The sequence below is a fragment of the Protomyctophum bolini genome (assembly GCF_963924005.1).
Source record: "Protomyctophum bolini genome assembly, chromosome: 1".
In the NCBI taxonomy this organism is placed as follows: Eukaryota; Metazoa; Chordata; class Actinopteri; order Myctophiformes; family Myctophidae; genus Protomyctophum; species Protomyctophum bolini.
In genome coordinates this window covers 37,688,440-37,706,877 of record NC_137862.1, presented here as the reverse complement: position 1 = coordinate 37,706,877, position 18,438 = coordinate 37,688,440, and the positions used below count along the sequence as shown (strand labels likewise).

The 18,438-nt window shown below is 40.6% G+C and overlaps 3 protein-coding genes across 3 annotated transcripts in view; 1 reads left to right on the top strand and 2 right to left on the bottom strand.

Moving 5' to 3' along the window:
* The window catches only part of znf710b (zinc finger protein 710b), a 46,400-nt gene extending 42,265 nt beyond the window's left edge, over positions 1-4,135 (top strand). The window contains exon 7 of the mRNA XM_080770559.1: positions 507-4,135. Within this exon, the coding sequence (XP_080626685.1) occupies positions 507-685 (179 nt within the window). The 3' untranslated portion in view covers positions 686-4,135. The remainder of the gene's footprint in view (positions 1-506) is intronic.
* Positions 4,136-6,299: 2,164 nt separating this feature from the next.
* On the bottom strand, positions 6,300-10,112 carry LOC308320230 (isocitrate dehydrogenase [NADP], mitochondrial-like; the record flags this gene model as incomplete). The annotated part of the gene is made up of 6 exons (XM_080770548.1): positions 6,300-6,384; positions 6,839-6,931; positions 7,020-7,117; positions 7,944-8,056; positions 8,615-8,766; positions 9,973-10,112. 6 exons carry the CDS (start codon positions 10,110-10,112, stop codon positions 6,300-6,302), a joined length of 681 nt encoding a protein of 226 aa, XP_080626674.1.
* Positions 10,113-11,474: 1,362 nt separating this feature from the next.
* Positions 11,475-17,251, bottom strand: tmed3 (transmembrane p24 trafficking protein 3). Its single transcript, XM_080761254.1, has 3 exons — positions 16,990-17,251; positions 15,319-15,564; positions 11,475-13,828 (listed from the first exon to the last, which is right to left on the bottom strand). Exons 1-3 carry the CDS (start codon positions 17,128-17,130, stop codon positions 13,595-13,597), a joined length of 621 nt encoding a protein of 206 aa, XP_080617380.1. The 5' UTR covers positions 17,131-17,251; the 3' UTR covers positions 11,475-13,594.
* Positions 17,252-18,438: the final 1,187 nt, after the last annotated feature.

Sequence of the window (18,438 nt, the reverse complement as noted above, 5' to 3'; positions counted from 1 at the left end):
TGCCAGCTCCAGGAACTAGTTTGTTGATGCTTGTTGGGCAAGATGCACCGACGAATTAATAGATTAAATTGATTGTGGGCTCGTTCAAATTAACTTTTTTACAATGTGAAACCATGCACTGTGAAGGTACCATCATTTTTCGATTGTCTGTTGTAGTAGCCTAGTGCCTGGTGAGTCGTTTTATAGTATTCATCCATGATTCATGGAAGATTTTCGCACGTGCGTGCGTGTTTCCTCAGACTATTGGGTCGATCTGAGGCCTAGAATTATGGTAATTGCTCTTGCTGGGCCCAATTCTGGTCCGGTTCAGCCCGGGCCCTAATTTTCAGGCCCGTTTAGAACTCTAATATACATTAAACAATTATTTTAACCAAACAGCCCCTTTAATTACTACATAACTGCAGTCTGCAGTATTTGTAACAACAAAGATGGTAACGTGTTAATAAATACACAAAAACAACCACTTTTATTTACTTGCTGTTGTTTTGGTTTTTTTGCCCTATTAGCGCTTCCAGAACTGGAGAACCAGGGAGAATATGAAGGGCAAAACTTCAACTTCACCTCACCAGACAACATGGACAATAGTGGCTCCCAGAACCTCACTAAGCTGACCACAGCCAACATAGAGGACATGGAGGAGTACTACAACTTTGGGAAGGACACAAACGCCTACACTACACCATGAGGGACTGAAGCTCCTTCAGAGGAACGTGGTTCTTCTGAAGACCCCCATACCCCCACCCTCCTTGCTGGAGGTGCTGTCCGGGCTCTGGGAGAAAGACACTGAGATGCTTTTATCGTTTCTTTGTTTTGACCTCCTCCCAAGAGCCCAGAACTGCTAGAACTCTTTACGGGAGAGAGAGAGAGTGAGAGGAGACGCACTTATAAAGGAGACGTTATTTCAACTCTGTTGTTTGATAACAGAAAGACGGAGACCTTTAGTGGTCTGGACGGGAGCTCCTTTTTGGATTTATTACTCCACCGGTATTAGACTCTAAAAAAAAAAGAAACGTTTCTGACGGACAAATCTGTATGTCGTGTGTATCGGTTATTTAAAAGAGGAAAAAAAAGAAGAAATGAAAAAGTGTCAGTCACGGAGCATCACAGTTACATTTGATGTGCTTGACATTTTGTTTACCATTTCATTCAGTCACAAAAGAAAAAAAATGTATGCCCTTATATTTTTTACTTAAAAGTGCCAGCCAGTTTGCAACTGGGCCTCCACCGTCTCAGCTATTTACTCTGTATATCCAGCATTTGATACGTAGTCACAACATACTCATTTGGTCATTCATTGGTTTGAATGCTCTTACTTAACAATTCCTAATAGTAGATAATTGTCTCCTACCCCTTCTTGAATACGAAGGAATCATGTGCTTTGTGTGTGCGTGCGGAGTACATTGCAAGCCATTTTCTCTCCAGGGATCCCTTACTACCAAAGTTGCTACAGTTCAATGTCAATTGGCACTAGACTACCACATCACTGACATGTGAAGCCCTCCCCACTGTACAACGATTACGCAGAGTTCAGTGTGTTTACCCAACGTTTTATTTAATTAAAAAATTACGTGTTTACCTTTTACATAAATAGCCTTTGACCAAGACTAACAGTGATGCATGTACAAATTCCAAATAAAAAGTGTTTAACCTAATAAAGAGGTGTTTTACAATCCCATCTGTGCCTGAATTTCTCTGTATTTCCTCATTGCCATTGAGTGTAACACCTGCTGCAACAGCACCACTACACTCATTGAGAGGAATACATTGCTATTCAGGCACGAATGGGATTAAACATGGAATATTACAGAACACAAAGGGCCTGATGCAATGGGTAACATCTGTGGCTTTAGTGAAAGCACTTTATATTTCTGATTTATACCAGAGAAGTTAGGGCATTAAAAACAGCATCCAGTGTACTACAAAATGTCAGTAATATAAAAATAAAAGACAAAAAGTCAGTCTTGGTCCAAGGCTAAGTGGTTAATATATTTTTTTGTTTACCTTTACATGAACAATCTATCCCCTGTAGTACAAATACACTACTGTGAATAATTACAGAGTGAGAACAAGTACAAGTTAAGTACAATGCACTTTTCATCAAAAACCTGGCGTTTAGTTTTTTATTTTATTTTCCTGCGAAGGCTCAAGGCTGTTTTCTGTGAGTAACTGAGAGGAACTTGGTCTCCTCAAAGAGGAGGCTAATTGACAACTCTAAATTAAAAACCCCAACCTATTTGAGGCAAACATTCGGCAAAAATAGACAATTTGCAAGCTCACAACGTGTTGTGGGCTTGCATATCATCTATTTTTGGCAAAGACATTTCGTTGAGGGTCAACACTGGTTTAAGTGGTTAATGACAACGATATTATTGAACACAGACAGATGATCTGCCTTTTCCGTAGGTTTTTATAATGGCTGTTTCAGTGAGATGGATAGTTCGCTGTTTGCGAGCTCTTCGTACAGAGGATCAGACATGTTCTGTTCGTTTGTATAATCAGCGCTGGGTTCAATTCACGTTCAATTACGTTTCAACCTTTGCACACAAAGTCTGGTGCGCTCATTATCGTTTGACGACTGACAAAAGACGCAACAGATTTGATGTGCAGTGGTGTGCGACGTGCGTCATCCCAAAAATGTGCACACTTTCATGGAACCATTTTGTGGGACAGCAAGTGTGGTGAGCAAGAATTTGATTAGTGTAATTTTAATATCAATGTTTCATTTCATTGATATAACATGAAGATTGATATTCAATATATTGATATTTTATTGCTATAATTAAAGCATAATTTGAAATTTCAGGTGTGCAACAGTGTGTGTGTCATCTAAAATAATTGCACCCTTTCCCCTGGGAAAGAATAAAAAAGAAATCCATCTAACTAGCTCATCATTTTTATTTTATTTTTTACTGTATGGTGGTGTCTGACTTCAAGCAGCACTTCACCTATTTTAAACCTTAATTAGTTGGTTCTCACTAATGCTCAGTATAAGATGGCACCATTTTTGTCTACTCACTCCTCTTTTCCACCGGGGTTGAACCGGTTATGTTCTTTTTCCCCTGCCTAATCTTGAACCAATTCAGTGTTTCCTCTGTTTTGGCTTTTTTTTTTCTTGCCCTGAACTGGAAATTTGATTTTGATTTGATTTACCAGTATTTAGCACAAAGTATTTAAACTATAATAAAAAAAAATACCTTACACAAAATATAAAAGAAAAGTGCCAGGAGGAGGCAATAAGCCTATGTATAACACAGAAAACACGAACAAATTATGAATATAGAATTTACAAATAACATGATTGCAAATCGTAGTGGGTGTGTCACTATTCTACAGGTTGGAAAATGCAGATGCGATATTAACAAAAGCAAAAAGGGAAACCGCCATTGACGATTGAATTTCCCCCGTGAAATGGACACTTCGACCGGTCATATTCGACACATTGCTGGCAAAGTCTGGAATTGAACCTAATTACAATGGCCAATTATAATGGCTGCTTGAAACTGGTGGAAACCTGAAAGCCACCAGGGTTCCAAGAATCTAGAATGGAACCAGTTCTAGAACTAAAGTTATTTTGGTGGAAAAGGGGCCAAAGGGCTGTGGACAGTTTAGAAACCTTCCTACCACCATCTTTAAGCAGGTGATTTCAAGCTTTTATTATTATTATTACAATAATACAAAAGGCTGTACTCTGTATTAGCTTGGAATCCCCATCGATGAGGTCATTGGTAGGCAGCTTTCTGAACTGTCCATAGCCCTACTCTGATATACTGTCTAGACAGAAATGTGTGTCATCTGACCAATTACAGTATATGAAGATATGGTTGAAATGAAGCTCTCATCACAGGGAGGTTGTCGGTTCTGAACCCTGTGACTTGTGTGTTGAATTGACAGTGGATGGACCCCCGTGCTGATGCTGCTCATAGTTGTGTTTTTTGGGGAATCCAGTCAGTCACCTCCCCCTGTCCTGCCATGCAGGACAGACAGACAGACTGACAGCGTTGATATGCACACTAATACCACAGGAATGGTCTAGCTCTGTTTTTTTTGTTTTCTTTTTGGAATGAGGAATATCAAACTGAGACCTCATGGATATTGACCATGATTTATTTAATAAAGGATCTCTAGTTTAAAGGAAGGAGAATGTGTCTTTTCAATTTGTCCAAATATATATAGTATATATTGTTGCTCCATATACTGCAGATCTACAAGCGCACAGTGTGTTGCATTGTAGATCAGCTATTTTCACTAAAAGGAATGGTTTTGAAATGCTTTGTTTCCCCAGTGGAACAGACTGCAGACTAAAAGGAAATCCAATTCACGTCTGAAATTTGTGAAATTAGCACCCGTTCTGTTTTCACCTACACATTTCTGTGGTTTTATGAGAAAGCGTTCCTGTTGTTATTCACCTTTTTTTTGGCTCATTGGCTCTTGGCAGCTTTATTTATTGGTGTACAAACAGTACAAAGGTTTATTTGGCTGGGATTTTAGATATTGGTCCCTAGAAGATTGTGTGTAGAAAGTTTCAACCAAGTATTTGTACTGACATACCATTATGGCATAGGCCTACATACAGACTGAACCACTTATGTACCTGCTGCTTTGGGCATTTGACCACTTCAAACCTGCACAAATAGCCAATCTATGGTGTAATTAATACATGAGCTTAAGTATAAAATAGAGCATAAAGCAAAACGTTAGGAGTATGTATGCAGGTTCAAATCTGAATGCCGGTGTCTTATAACAATGTTGTCATCTGGTGGTCAAATATGAGGTTGCATGGCTACTGCAGAACTTTTGGTCCTCTGCAGCTGATAATGTGAATGCTCTATGAACAGAAGATCATTTACTGTGCTTTTACACTTGGGAGGTTTGCCTTAAGGTGCGGGTAATTTAAAGGTAAACAGTTACACCTGGACTGAATCCAAAATAATTTAACTCTGAGCTAGCTGGGTGTGACTGCATACTTGTGTATTAATCCTTTTTTTAATATAAATAATTTTTATCCCACGATTTTGCAACCCATTTTTTTACCCAGTGTCAATTATCTAATGTAATCCTGGGCGCTACACTTCCTCTGCAGTTTAGAGACCAGCCAAGATTACTGCATGTTTTTTGTGAGGGTATTGGTCTAAGGTTACATATCAAGCAGGACGTCTTTCCACAATTAAAATTGTTACAAATGTCTGCTGTTTCAATGTGAAGCAAGACAAGAAACAATACAATCAGGAACATGTATACCGGTATGTACTGTAGTACCTCTGCTTTGTCACAAGATGGGACACTTTCCTAACATTCCATGGTGTCTCATTTGTAGGCCTATAGTATGTCTGAAATGAAACATACTATTGTTGAACATGTCCATACGATGATGATTAGTATATTGCATGCAACCAATGTACCTTACTTATAGCATAGCACCTTATATTAAATCAATGCATTTAGAGTACAATATCTTTATTGTTATGTCTTTCATACAGCACAGTAAGTACTAAGTAGGCTACACACTGTATAATAGTGGAGCACGCATGGGTCTATTGCAAAACAGTACAATCTTGTAACAAGTAAGTGTCTTTGACTTTATTAAATTTACACACACACGACATAAAAAAGTTATCAACACTGTACTCCAGCAGCTCCCAACCATTTCTGGATCAGGGCCCCCTTGAAAATCTCGGAAGTGTGCCTGGCACACCCATGACCACTTAACACGGCAGCCATTTGCCTTGTTAAGAGGTCAGATGGGTGGACCGTGTGCATTTTCAGAGCATGTTTATTTTAATGATCAATCTATTGATTGTGTTCCACCTTGAATCAATGGAACTAACATGGAATGAAAGTGTACTTTAAGTTCCTATATTTATTCGTATTACGACGATTAAACTTTCCAAGGTTTTAAAAAAATATATCAATATCTTTTGCCAATTGTTTGGGGGCCCACTTGCAATATCCCCTCAACCCACCGGTGGGCACCAGCGCACAGTTTTGGAATCGCTGATGTACACAATTCTTAAAATACAAAAGCACAATTATTGCACCATTATTATTTCAGTGAAATGGGCAAAATTTGTTTCCACTTCCATAATCTAATATTAAATCCCTTTTATATGAATTAATGAATTCAGGCAGTGAGGTAAATGGACCATTAGCAACCATAAAAAAATTAAAAACGTTCATACAAACTCTAAAAATAAAAAATAAAACAACAGACTTGTGTCTGCACCGTGTAGTTTGTTAGAGTGATAGTTATTGGAGGTTTCTATAATGATATGATGGTTGAATCTAAACTGTGAACTGCCGCCTCACTTGCCCAGAGCTTTGTCCAGGTTGGTCTTGATAGCGTCCAGGAAGTCTGCCGTGTTGACGTAATGTTCATTCAGCTTGCAGCTGCAAGGTCAGAGTTTAATAGCATCAATCGTCGTTAATGTCACATTCTATATTCCTTCATGGGAAGACATTTTTGAAGGTTGTCTGGGAGCGACCAAACACATAATTAGGCCTAACAGTGACATTGACCTATACAGCCTTATTTCTTTGTCTTTAGAGGTAATTAGAATATTATGAAGTTGCTATACAGTGTATATTATACACTTTTAATGAAAAGTCTATATTCTGATCAGAGTTAGAGCGAGAGTTATCCCTGTCTATCCAGCTCTTGAAAAGCGAAAATATATTTTCAGTTTGGGATACCAGTTTTATACAATCAGAAAAGAGAACCTCACAGAGATCCTTTTCAGCTCAATTGTAAAATTTGCAGCACTCGTGCAGGAAACTGGGTTCAAATCCCAGGTAGAAGAGGAAGGTTAGATAGTGCTGCTTTAACAAAAGTCTAGAAACTCACTTGGCCAAGCCGTGGATGCACCCTGCCAGATCTTTAGTCATCACACCGCTCTCCACCGTTTGCACACACACCTTCTCCAATGTCTGAGAGAACCTGCAGGGTTGACATGGAATATTAATGATTGCAGCAGGTAGGAAAGATAAATTACATAGAAAAGAAATATCAAATATCACTATATTACTTCATCAGATCAGGGTTTCCATCCAGTTTGCCTCTGTGCTCCAGGCCCCTGGTCCACGCAAAAATGCTGGCGATGGGATTAGTACTGGTGGGTCTGCCCTAGAATACAGAGAAAAATAAAGTCAATGAATAATTCTGAGTGCCAGTGCAAAATGTGATTTTGTCTTGGTGCGACATAACTAAGGCTGTGTTTCCTGTGTTGTTTCCAACCAGCTTTCTCTCCATCTCTTACAGAACAACCTGCTCAGGATTCAAACTGGCCCACGGAAACTGCACTATACTATACTGCAGTATAGTGTATACTGTACTGCAGTATACTGTATACTATACTGCAGTATACTGCCTCCCACTCTGCAGTCTTGATTCTTCTCTGGACCTACTCTGGCAGCAGAGTGAACCACCTCCTGGAAACCCTTGCTGACCTAGGCCTTGCTGGGACGGAACTAAAGTGGTTCTCCTCCTACCTGACTGACCGGACCTACCAGATTTCTTGGAAAGGTTTGCTGTCCAGGATCTAACTATTTCCATAGACAACACACTGGTGATTCAGGCAGCCAAGAACCTTGGTGGTGTCCTGGAAAGGATCAGACCCTTCCTCACCCAGGAGTCAGCCCAGCTCCTTATCCAGACATCAGTCATGTCAAAACGTAACTACTGTAACTTGCTCCTCACTGGACGCCCGGCCTGTGCCTTTCAACAAGTCGCTGCAGCTTTGTGAATGTTTGTTTGTTTGTGTATGTCGGACTTCGTCCGTCATGGATTGTAGTGTGGCTACAGGCCCGTAGGTGACACACACACACACACACACACACTTGTGTATACCCTTCTTTGTTTGCGTGAAAACGGCAAAAACGATTGTTAACAGGTTCCACCAATCCTAGTGTCCCAATGTGTAGCAACAGTGTAGAAAGGTGTAGCTCCTTACCTTCTGGTGTTCACGGTAGTGTCTGGTCACCGTGCCGTGGGCAGCCTCTGCCTCGATGGTTTTGCCATCAGGACAAACCAGCACTGATGTCATAAGGCCCAGAGAGCCAAAACCTACAGACACACATGCCATTTTCAGATACAAAATACACATATACATACAAAAACATATTAATAGTCAACCCCCACTCACTCATGAACTATTTTTTTTGCCTCCTCACATACTCAGTTCTCCGTCGTGACCGGGAAATTATTTGCGTTCCTAAGCTTAATTTGCTTTTGGAGGAGCCAAGAATGAGGAGAATGGAGGCTGCCCAATCCACGCAAGGGTCAGCGGGGATACATCAAGTATGAAGTACATTATCAATATCAATTTTCCTCCTCCACATGGCAACACTGTGGTCCAGTGATCCAGCTGTTTGACAAGTCATTTTTTTCTTCAAAATGATGCTGACTGAGCGAGGAGCGCTCTCATTCCTTTAAACATACCCGATAGATTCCTCCATCGTTGCCTCTCCTACTTGCCTTCACGCTCGGAGGCAGGGCATACAAGGATGAATGTTTAAGTATTGGGATTTGGCTATTGCGACATGTTTGTAGATGAGCCATTTTCAGCCTGGGACATGTCATATGATGAACTATTAACCAGGTGAACCGTGAAGGCATACTCACCCTGAGCCAGAGTATCGGACTGCACATCTCCATCATAGTTCTTGCAGGCCCAGACGAAGGCTCCAGACGACTTCAACACCTGGGCCACCATGTCATCAATGAGTCTGTGCTCATACCAGATATTTAGCTTGTCAAACTGTGGCTTGTAGTTCCTGTGGAACACATGACAATAATACAAGTTTGTTTGTCACCTGTATAGTAAAGACAGATGGAGTCGAGGCAGACATCAAACTAACTCCACTAGTAAAATAGGAGAGACAGTACCCCTTTTGTAATAATGTAATGAGTATTTCCCCCCACACATGACTCACATACCAGTTAATTAGAGTAATGAACTACCTTCTCCTTGATGAACTCCCATATGATGCGGGTCATCTCATCTCTGTCCATCTCCACCACCGGCTGAGCCACCTTGATGCTGCAAAACATTTAACAATTTATAGCCTCCCTTGTCTATGTGGTATATGTGCTCTTTACCAGGTGAGACACTTTTATCATTTTAAAGAATAGAAATGGGGGAATCAGTGGCCCAGAGCTGAGTCCCATGACACCCAACAAGTCTCCCTTTGGATATGTTCTAAAAAACATATTCTTAACCTTTGTGAACAGACAAACACTTGAAACAGTATAATGTAAATAACATAAAATGCATACTAGAAAACATATAACAAGAACTGAGGAGTGCTAGGGGGTGTGATAGAGTCTGAAGAGGTAAGGTTTCAGACTGTGGTGGAGGATGATAGTGTGTCTGCCGTTCTGACTGAGAGAGAGAGGTCATTTCAGTTTGGGAGCCAGGATGAGGGAGAAGAGTCTAAGACATGTGGAGTTTTGGCCAGGGTGTTTTACTGGGGAAGGCTGTGTTAGCTTTTACTTTATTTGTGTATTTAGACGGGACACTGCATATTACCGGTAATGGTAAACGCCCCCCCGGACCCCCCCCCCCCCCCCCCCCCCCCAGCGTGGCAGGGCAGGGGGGGGGGGGCACATAATATGCTTGGGGCCACTAAAGGCCTAGAACCGGCACTGTGTGTGTGTGTGTGTGTGTGTGTGTGTGTGTGTGTGTGTGTGTGTGTGTGTGTGTGTGTGTGTGTGTGTGTGTGAGACGTGTGTTAATATTATTATCTTGCAATGCTGTTACGATTTTACGATAGATTAGCCTATATCCAGCGCTCATTCTGCCACCGCTACCGGTTGCATAATAGGCTATAGCTTTATCCTTTATGGCAGTCAGAGTCAGACTCATATCCAGTCTTATGATTAAGGACAAGGAGCAAAATGCGACGGTATAAATAATGAGGTTAGATGATGATGATGAGTTTGGATAAACTCACAGTATCTATTCTGCTGCAGTAGGAGACTTTGATGATGCTGATGCTGATGGCTGAAGACCACCCCGATCATGCAGCAGCGGCGCGGGGCCGCGGGGGGTCTTCTCCGACACAGTCGCAGCCGTCCTCCTGGAGATGGACGTGACTAGAGCTCGGATGTAACCCGCCATGGTGAACGGCTGATCAATCAATGAAGACGGTCGATCCTTTTTATGAATGAACGGAATGAAGAAAGCGAGCCGCGCTCGGAATTCAACCCGCTTGGGGAAAGTGAACGGAAACAAGCGCTGCTGTTCAGCCAATAGAATGAGCGTATAGACCATCGCCTGCACGGGCGCGTGCGTGTAGCCTACTGCTAGCCTGCTAGGAGGCATTGTGACTGTTATGATCTGGTCAGTGTTTCCCTGACGATCCACACTGACCACACACCACGTTTCAAGGTAGGCGCTACTTTATTTCCCGTGCCAACTTGAGATAGTGCCATCTACTGTGCTCTGTATTTGTTGTCTGTTTGTCTGGTTCATGGGCAGGTTGAATTAGGCTCACCTAAGCAGCTATCACCTCATTTCAATCACCTGTTGGGTTTGGGCATGTTTGGGCAGAACAAACAGAGCAGAGGTGAAGAGATCGGAGCTAGCTCTTTCATGTCAGAGAGTCTCCACAAAAGATAAGAAAGAAAATAATATAACAAAAGAACAAGAACTTAACTGAACTACTAAAAGTCTGTGCAGAAGGCGCTGCTATGTTCCCAGTTGTTTTGTTTGGTGTCTGTAAAAGTTATATTGCCATTGTATCGTGTATTAAATACACGATACAATGGCAATATAACTTTTTGTTTGTGATAAATAAAAGCCCTCGTGATATCAGTTGGGTTGTCTTATTTCTGCACCAGATGAAGATGGTTTAGGAGCAGTTACAACTACTACTACTATTAATAATAAAAACATTGTTCAAGTTAAACATATGGCCTATTTGGTGAGTAGGCCTAATTATTGCTATACTGTACCTGGCTGTACAGTAGTCAGTAGCCAAGCCAATACATAGTGTACGTGTTAGTCTCAGAATCAGAATCTCGATCTCTCCAGACCTTTAGTAAAGTTCAGTGGGTTAATTTATTCCAATCATTAAAGAGAACCAATGTATTTGCTTGGAGTTTGACAGTGTTCCAGTTCCAATTTTGTCTGCTCAATTCTTGTTTCATCACTTCAGATTCACAATCAGTTTTATTGTCACAGCAGTGACACCACACGTTTACAGACAGGTGTATATCAGTGAGTGAAATTAATTTTTGTGCAAGCTCATCATTTAGTTGGTTTCAGAAAAGAACGAATAAGGGGTGTGCAGAGAGAGGGAGAGCAAGGAGAAAAGCAGAAAAATCTAAATATATTTACATATGACACGACACGGTAAGCTATGTACATGAGGTTACATACAGTAAGGTGCAACATGTGGCAACGTATGATAGGCCCACATACTGTACTGTAGGACTATCAAAATAGTTTTGAAACTGAGAAAAAAGCCCAAACAGTAAATATCCTTTTCACATATAGGTTTATTTGACCTCTCCACAGACAAAGCATTGCTTTGAAGCATGAAGAGACCCACACTGATCAATTAATACCAAACAATTCAAGACAGAAACACAGCATCCAATCTAACACTTCCCTTTATGAAATATCATGGACATCATTAGACGTACATGTAAACAAACCTGTTCAACAACCAGACAGCGTTGACATGTACAGTAACAGGACACCAAGAGCAGTAAACATTCAACTTACATTTTGGAATGCAAAAAAAAACAGTCTTGTAAATTCATGTGTGAAAGGGCTAGAGCAGAGTAGGCCTGCAAATATCTTCTTTTATCAATGAATGTTTCAATCAAATCGATGACCAAGAAGCTTTATATTTATATCAACATGAAATAATTCAAATACGGTAGATTTTGTATCACCTACTTATTAGTCTGAAACATTTTGTCGTACAATGGACATTGGTGTCAAGCAAAATAATGGAAATAGCTGATTTACAAACACGTTGCATCATTGAGAACTTGTAGTCGTAGATCCTCTATTTTTGCAAATCGATAATTCTATTAAAATTATTTTATTTTTTTCTATTCAACCAAACATTCTGATTAACCGTTGCACCCGTATAGGACAGAGCTCAATAGACTTGAGTATTTTTCACACATATTTTAAAGCAGTAACAACATGTATAATATAAAAATGATGAATTAAAACTAGGCCTTTTGGTTGCTACTCACATGCCACTTTCACTGGAATTATTCTAATGCCACGAATTCAGTGGTTCTCAACCTTTACTGGATCAAGGCCCACTTGAACATATTGACCACTTAACACGGTAGGGCGAATGGCTGCCATGTTAAGTGGACAGATGGGTGGGCAGCCTGCATTTTCAGAGCATGTTTATTGTATAGAATAGATCAATCAATTGCTTGTGTTCCACCTTGATCAATGAAACCAACATAGTACACTTCAAGTTCTTATACAGTATATTGGTATCAGTTTTTAATGCAAAGTGTTTTGCTAATTATTTGGGGGAACACTTGCAATACTCTCCCGGCCCACAGGTTGAGAACCACTGAAGGGGTAACAGGCCCCCATTCCGATAAGGCAGCAGAACAGACTGCAGCAACTTGACCTCAGACGAGAAATAAGCAAGAAAACAACTACTAAAGTATGTGAATGGTTTGTTACCAGACAGAACTGTCGATTGAAAAGTATTTTTCATAAATATATATTCTATCTCTGTGGGGTAGGGAGACAACCTAATCTAATCTACAGCTCATCATGAGTGTAGCGGAGTGGGAAAACATCTGGTGTGACTTCACAATTACAGCACATGTTTAAAGTTACAATCCAGGATTTATTGTGAAGAATAAAAGGTTAATCAAAGTCAATTGTATTCTAGACTAGAGAGTACATGTGGAGCGGTTGTGCTCTGCACGACACGTCATAGCTAGGATGAAAGTGATGTCAAACAATCAATGTCAAAATGACGAAAATGTGTTGTATAACTCTGGAAAAACGTATGGATAGACGCCTTAAACTTGGATAAAACCTTAGTCTGATTTTGAATTTAGTTTTCCAGTTCAGGTTGAAAACAAGGCCATGCAAGTAAAAACATGGTAGGCTGGATATAACCGTAAGGTGCTACACTGCTGTAGTTTATCAAACTAATAATGGGTGTGCTTGATTTAGGTGTGTCAAAGTGCATTGGCAATACTGATCAATATGTCTATACTTGCACATTGGAATACTAATGGCATGGACACACTTAAATGTATTGTTATTAATTTGAATAGTGGTAGCGGTGTTGCTTATTAATCTGCTGTAGTTTTGAACCTGAACTGGAAATTAAATTAGCCTGAAGTTTAATGCCCCTTTAGACCTATTTAAGACAATTTGTGCTGAAAAGTAAGGCTTGATTTATACTTTGTTGCATGCCGTTGTCGTGCGTCCAAAATAGAGCTGATCTACAACCTCAAAACGTGTCGCAACATGGTGCATTTTGAGCTTGTACATCGGCTATATCCTGTACACAACCAAGCATAAATCTGACTTAACACAGGATGTGTGCCGTCACCATTTACACTCGCCAGTGTGAAAATCCCATCGGCCCACTCTGACTATGTGCTGGCCGTAACGGTGCCTTTCGGCTCGTTGAAGAAGCTCCGCAGCAACAGGACCTGTCCGATACTGACGACAAACAGCAGGATGGCCTCGCCGATGGACCAGTACCCCACACGCTCACGGAGGTCCTCCGCCCGGATGCGGTCGTGGGCTTCCCTCAGCCGGTACCACGTCTGGGAGTCTGCCACCACCTTCAGGATCTCGTGGATGGAGAGGCACGAAGACTCCATCTGGAGGAGGAGGGAGAAGAATCCATTTAAACCTTTACCAAGGTGACTGGCCAATCGACTGGCCAGTATAGACCACAGCTATTGATTGAGATCAGCAGGAGAAACAATAACATTGTCAATTCAATTCAAAGGAGTCACAGGCAAGTCACAGTCAAGGCTTCACAGAAATACATACAGATATTAGTTGCAGAATTTGTGACTGGATCACACTAGTCATTTTGGGACAAAAACTGTCTCTGTGGAAAGCCTGGTGACACTTGGGAAGGCCACTGGGAGGGACAAAGTAGCTGCAGGTTAGCTGGACTGTGAGAAGCAATTTACAGAGTTTATTACTCTGCTTTGGTTCTGCAAAATACAGATGCATTGTGACAACTCACAATATATACACTTGACTTTGGAATTCAGTTACAGTAGAGAGTAGACTAAAGTTTGTATTAAAAAATAAATTGCTGTTTTTTTGTTTGCTTTTTTATGCCAAAATGCTATGATTATTATCCTGGTGTTGGCTCATTTGAGTAGTACATAATTGTCTTTTCGCCAGGTGTCCGCCTGGGTGCACTCGTGTCTCGTGCACTCTGAGATACTTGGAGGTGGAAAAGGGGTGACTTGTCTTGTTACCCTCTGGGGGTGTTGTTGGGGTTGAAAGTATTTTTTGCCTTTCCATTTGAGCCAAGTACTACATGTACTTTTCTCTGCCTGAGACAGCAGTTCCATGTAGGGCCAAGCAGGGCTGAGACGAAACTAAATGGTGTAATGCTGTAAGATAATCCTCACTAGCTACACACAGGCAACTATTGAATCTCGCAATTTGTGGTTGTTATTACAGCCAAAAGTTATTGTTTTATATTTGCATTTTTTATTTGTGAGACCTCTCCCGTGTGTAGCCTAATTGCTGGTGTTGCATATGGTCTGCAAATGGTTCCTCGTTATTGTTTGCTTAGCACAGACAACTCACCTGCCATGTCAGAAAGTGAAGACAGTATTCCTCCCACCACCACCGGTGGGCACTGGGCTCTGTTATTTCTGTTCCCCATGGGGGGTTGTTATTGTATATCTATCTCCCTGTTCTTTATGTTTAATGATGGTGTTTAATTGTGCCGAGCAGGGAGAAAATTGCAGCAGAACCGAACGCCAAGATAATATATTATATGCACATTCTGATTCTATAATAAATATTGGTCAAATCTATTCACGAGTTCTGACTGAAATGTAACTATGTCTAGCAATAAATGGACCATTGTATTGCATTCATTTAGTTTTAAGTCTTTGTGTGTATTCTGTTCCCTTATGCTCACTGTTTTAGAGTGGATGAAGCATAACTGTACAAGGTGACAGCGGGACAGTGGGATGGAAACCCAGAGTAAACTGTAAAGGCAAGGCGAGCCGATACTATGTATTATTATTACCGTTAGTCGCTCTGGATTAAGAGCGTCTGCTAAATGCCTAAATTGTAAATTGTAATTCTAATAAAACGGGTATATTATTATTACCTGGGTGAGTGCCGTTGCTCGGTTCATGTCGGGGAGGAGGGGTGTCTCGTCCCCGGCTCTGAAGTCCAGGTAGACGGTTTTATGTGAGAAGGTGGAGAACTCGTTGCTGAAGCAGACCTTGTAAGCTCCCTTCATGGTGGTGGTGTGACTGAAGCTGTCGTACTGTTTCTTTTTCTCCTGGTAGAGAGCGTTGTTCAGAGGGTCCGTCACAAAACAGTCCACGTCGTAGTTACCCCCAGCAATGACCTAACGACACAAAGAGGACATTTCACATTTCACTCTACTAATATTTTAATATCTGACCTGTATTCCCCTGTCCTTTAATTGATTGATAATTATATTAACAGTTTGTAGAATTGGTACAGTTCAATGAGTCTGCTAAGAGGAAAAAAACAGAAAAAGCACTAAGACCAATTTGTTTTGGGATGTTTGGAACCTTGTTTTTAGGGCCTTGAGTTGCTGCGGTACCATGAGATGTATGCATTGTTGATCGAAGAAACCTTGTATGAGGGCTCCTGTTAGGGTCTTCAAAGTATTTTTGTTGACGAGTGAGGAGATCCTGACTGTACATGTCAGGAATCTTGTTCTTTGGTTGACTTTTTTGATTATATTGTTAGCCATTTTATCACATGAAAGATTTGCCTCCACGATTTAACCTAGGTAGCCTATAGGTAATTTTGTCTTTTCTTGCGATAACATTGTCACCCAATTTAACTGAGAAGCCGTCAGCCTTGCTGAAGTTACTACAGTATTTGATCCAAAGAGAATGGATTCAGTTTTTTCCCCAGGTGTATTGACAGTTTGTTATCAGCAAGCCAGGTGCAGATTCTACTGTGTTCAGAGCTGAGGGCCTTTTCAACCTGCAATTTATCCCTGTCTGAGACCAGCAGGGCAGAGTCATCCGCAAACAGGAACAAATTGCAGCCATAAACTGTCATATCATTTACAACAGTAAAGGCCCTACTACTTCCTTGTTCTCTCTATTCTTCTTCATTTCCCTAAAAAACTAATCACAGAATAGACTATCATTGCTATAGAGTCTAATAAGTATCGTATTGTAGGCTATACACTCAAGAGTGGATTAAATTAACACAAGATTAAAATAACAGAAATAATTTTACAGTAGGCCTATGTTATTAATACAACTTAACAGTGGAATAAAGTAACATAAGTACATTTATCTGAGGTATAGCCTAGCACACACATACATTAAGTTATAGTGTAGGCTATTATTATATAATTAAGTTAGCACCATAACATTTAAATATTCAACAGCACAGTTAAACATTAATTATAGCTGGTAAAGATTTTGTTTTAATTTAATTATCAATTAAAAGTGATAAACACTTTAATGCATTTAATAATTACAATCCAATGATATATGGATAATTCTGCAGGTATAGGCTATAGTTAGCCCCATATGTGCCCTCTCTCCCTACATTCTGTAGCTCGGAGCTACAGAATGAGCGTATAGTGCTGAGGGAACATACTGGGGCTACAGGTATAGTATGCTTTTAAATTAGTACTATAGTCTAGTAGTAGCCTTACTGTTTTGTAAATATTTTCATGTCAATACTTTTCTAGGCCAACTACTTATACTGGTAACAGAGTATTTCTACATATTTAGTATTGCTACTTAATGAAGTAGCCTAAAATGTTTTAGAAGTTTACTTGAAAGTCGATGTCAAACTTGACGCCGCTGTCCAACTCCTCGTAGAAGCACTGCTTGTCGTTGTCATTTAATTCAAACGTCAACTCCGTGCCGCACGCACACGCGATCAATAAAAAACACAACACAACCGTGACACGCATGATGATCAAACCACAAACAAACCAACAAATAAATAAAAAAACAACAACAACAGCTTGTATTGAACTGATCTACGGTGACTTCTGGAAACACGTCACCGTTATAGGCATCATTATTTATACTTCGTCGTACGACTGGGACCGCGCGCTGAAAATAGCTGACCTACAAACTCACAAGGCGTCAGGTCCGCGGTGCCGTGTGAGCTTGTGGGTCAGCTATTTTCAGAGCGCGGCCCAGTCGTACGACGAGGTATAAATCCGGCGTCACCCCCGTGTAAAAGTAACTATTTACTGTTCAGTGCTCACATGCGGTCTAGAGCCCGCCCTACAGTATCCGGACATGTTGACTCCTTGGCTTATTAGAGTTACATATTAATATATGTTAATATTAACATTATATATTATATATTAATATTATATATTAATATTATATATTAATATGTATTAATATTATATGTTAATATTATATATATTAATATATACTAAGGTTGACTCACTACATGCATGCGCGCACGTAGGGCGGTTTCCGTATCCGCTCTAGACTGGATATGCGAATCGCAAAAGTGAATTGACCCCAGTTTAATAAACCGACGTGGCACGAAAGCACTTCCGGTGCAGTTTTGTTTATTATTATTATTTTGTATTTAACTTGAATGTATGTATGCTTTCAAATGGCACTAAATGTCGGGTGATTATTAACGTCGACTCCAAAGTGCCGAAACGTTTAAAATAACACACAGCAAAGTTGAGCAAACTGCAGAAAAGATGGCTCTTCTGTTCACAGCCACTTGCAGCCGTCCCGACAAGTGGTCAAACACCGCCACCGAGTGGCAGTTTGCAGGTCTTGCATGGTTGCCTGCAGTGAATGGGAATGGATTAGAGAAAGCCACTAATAATGTAAACTTAAAAGTGCAACCGTGCAAGTGATTTTTTCTTTGGTTGTTGGTATATTTAAATAAATGTTGAATAGCTCTATATTGTGAAAGTATTCGTTGTGATACAATATTCTCCCTGTCTGTCCAGCTCGCTAAACAACATTTTCAGGTGGGTAAGTGGTTACACATAATTCATCCAATCAGGGGGCCTTACAAATAACATTTTAGCTTGTTAGCAGTGCCGGTTCTAGGCCTTTTGAGGCCCTAGGCAACATATTATACAGAGCCCCCCCCCCTCCTGCTTTGCCACGCCGGATAAAAATTGTAAATTTGCCATGAAAATGCTTCAATCTGGTGCACTTTGAGATCAAAATTAAGAAGCTAGGTGGGGGCCTCATGTGGCCAGTAGTAGTGGTCCTACCCCCCCCATGAGACT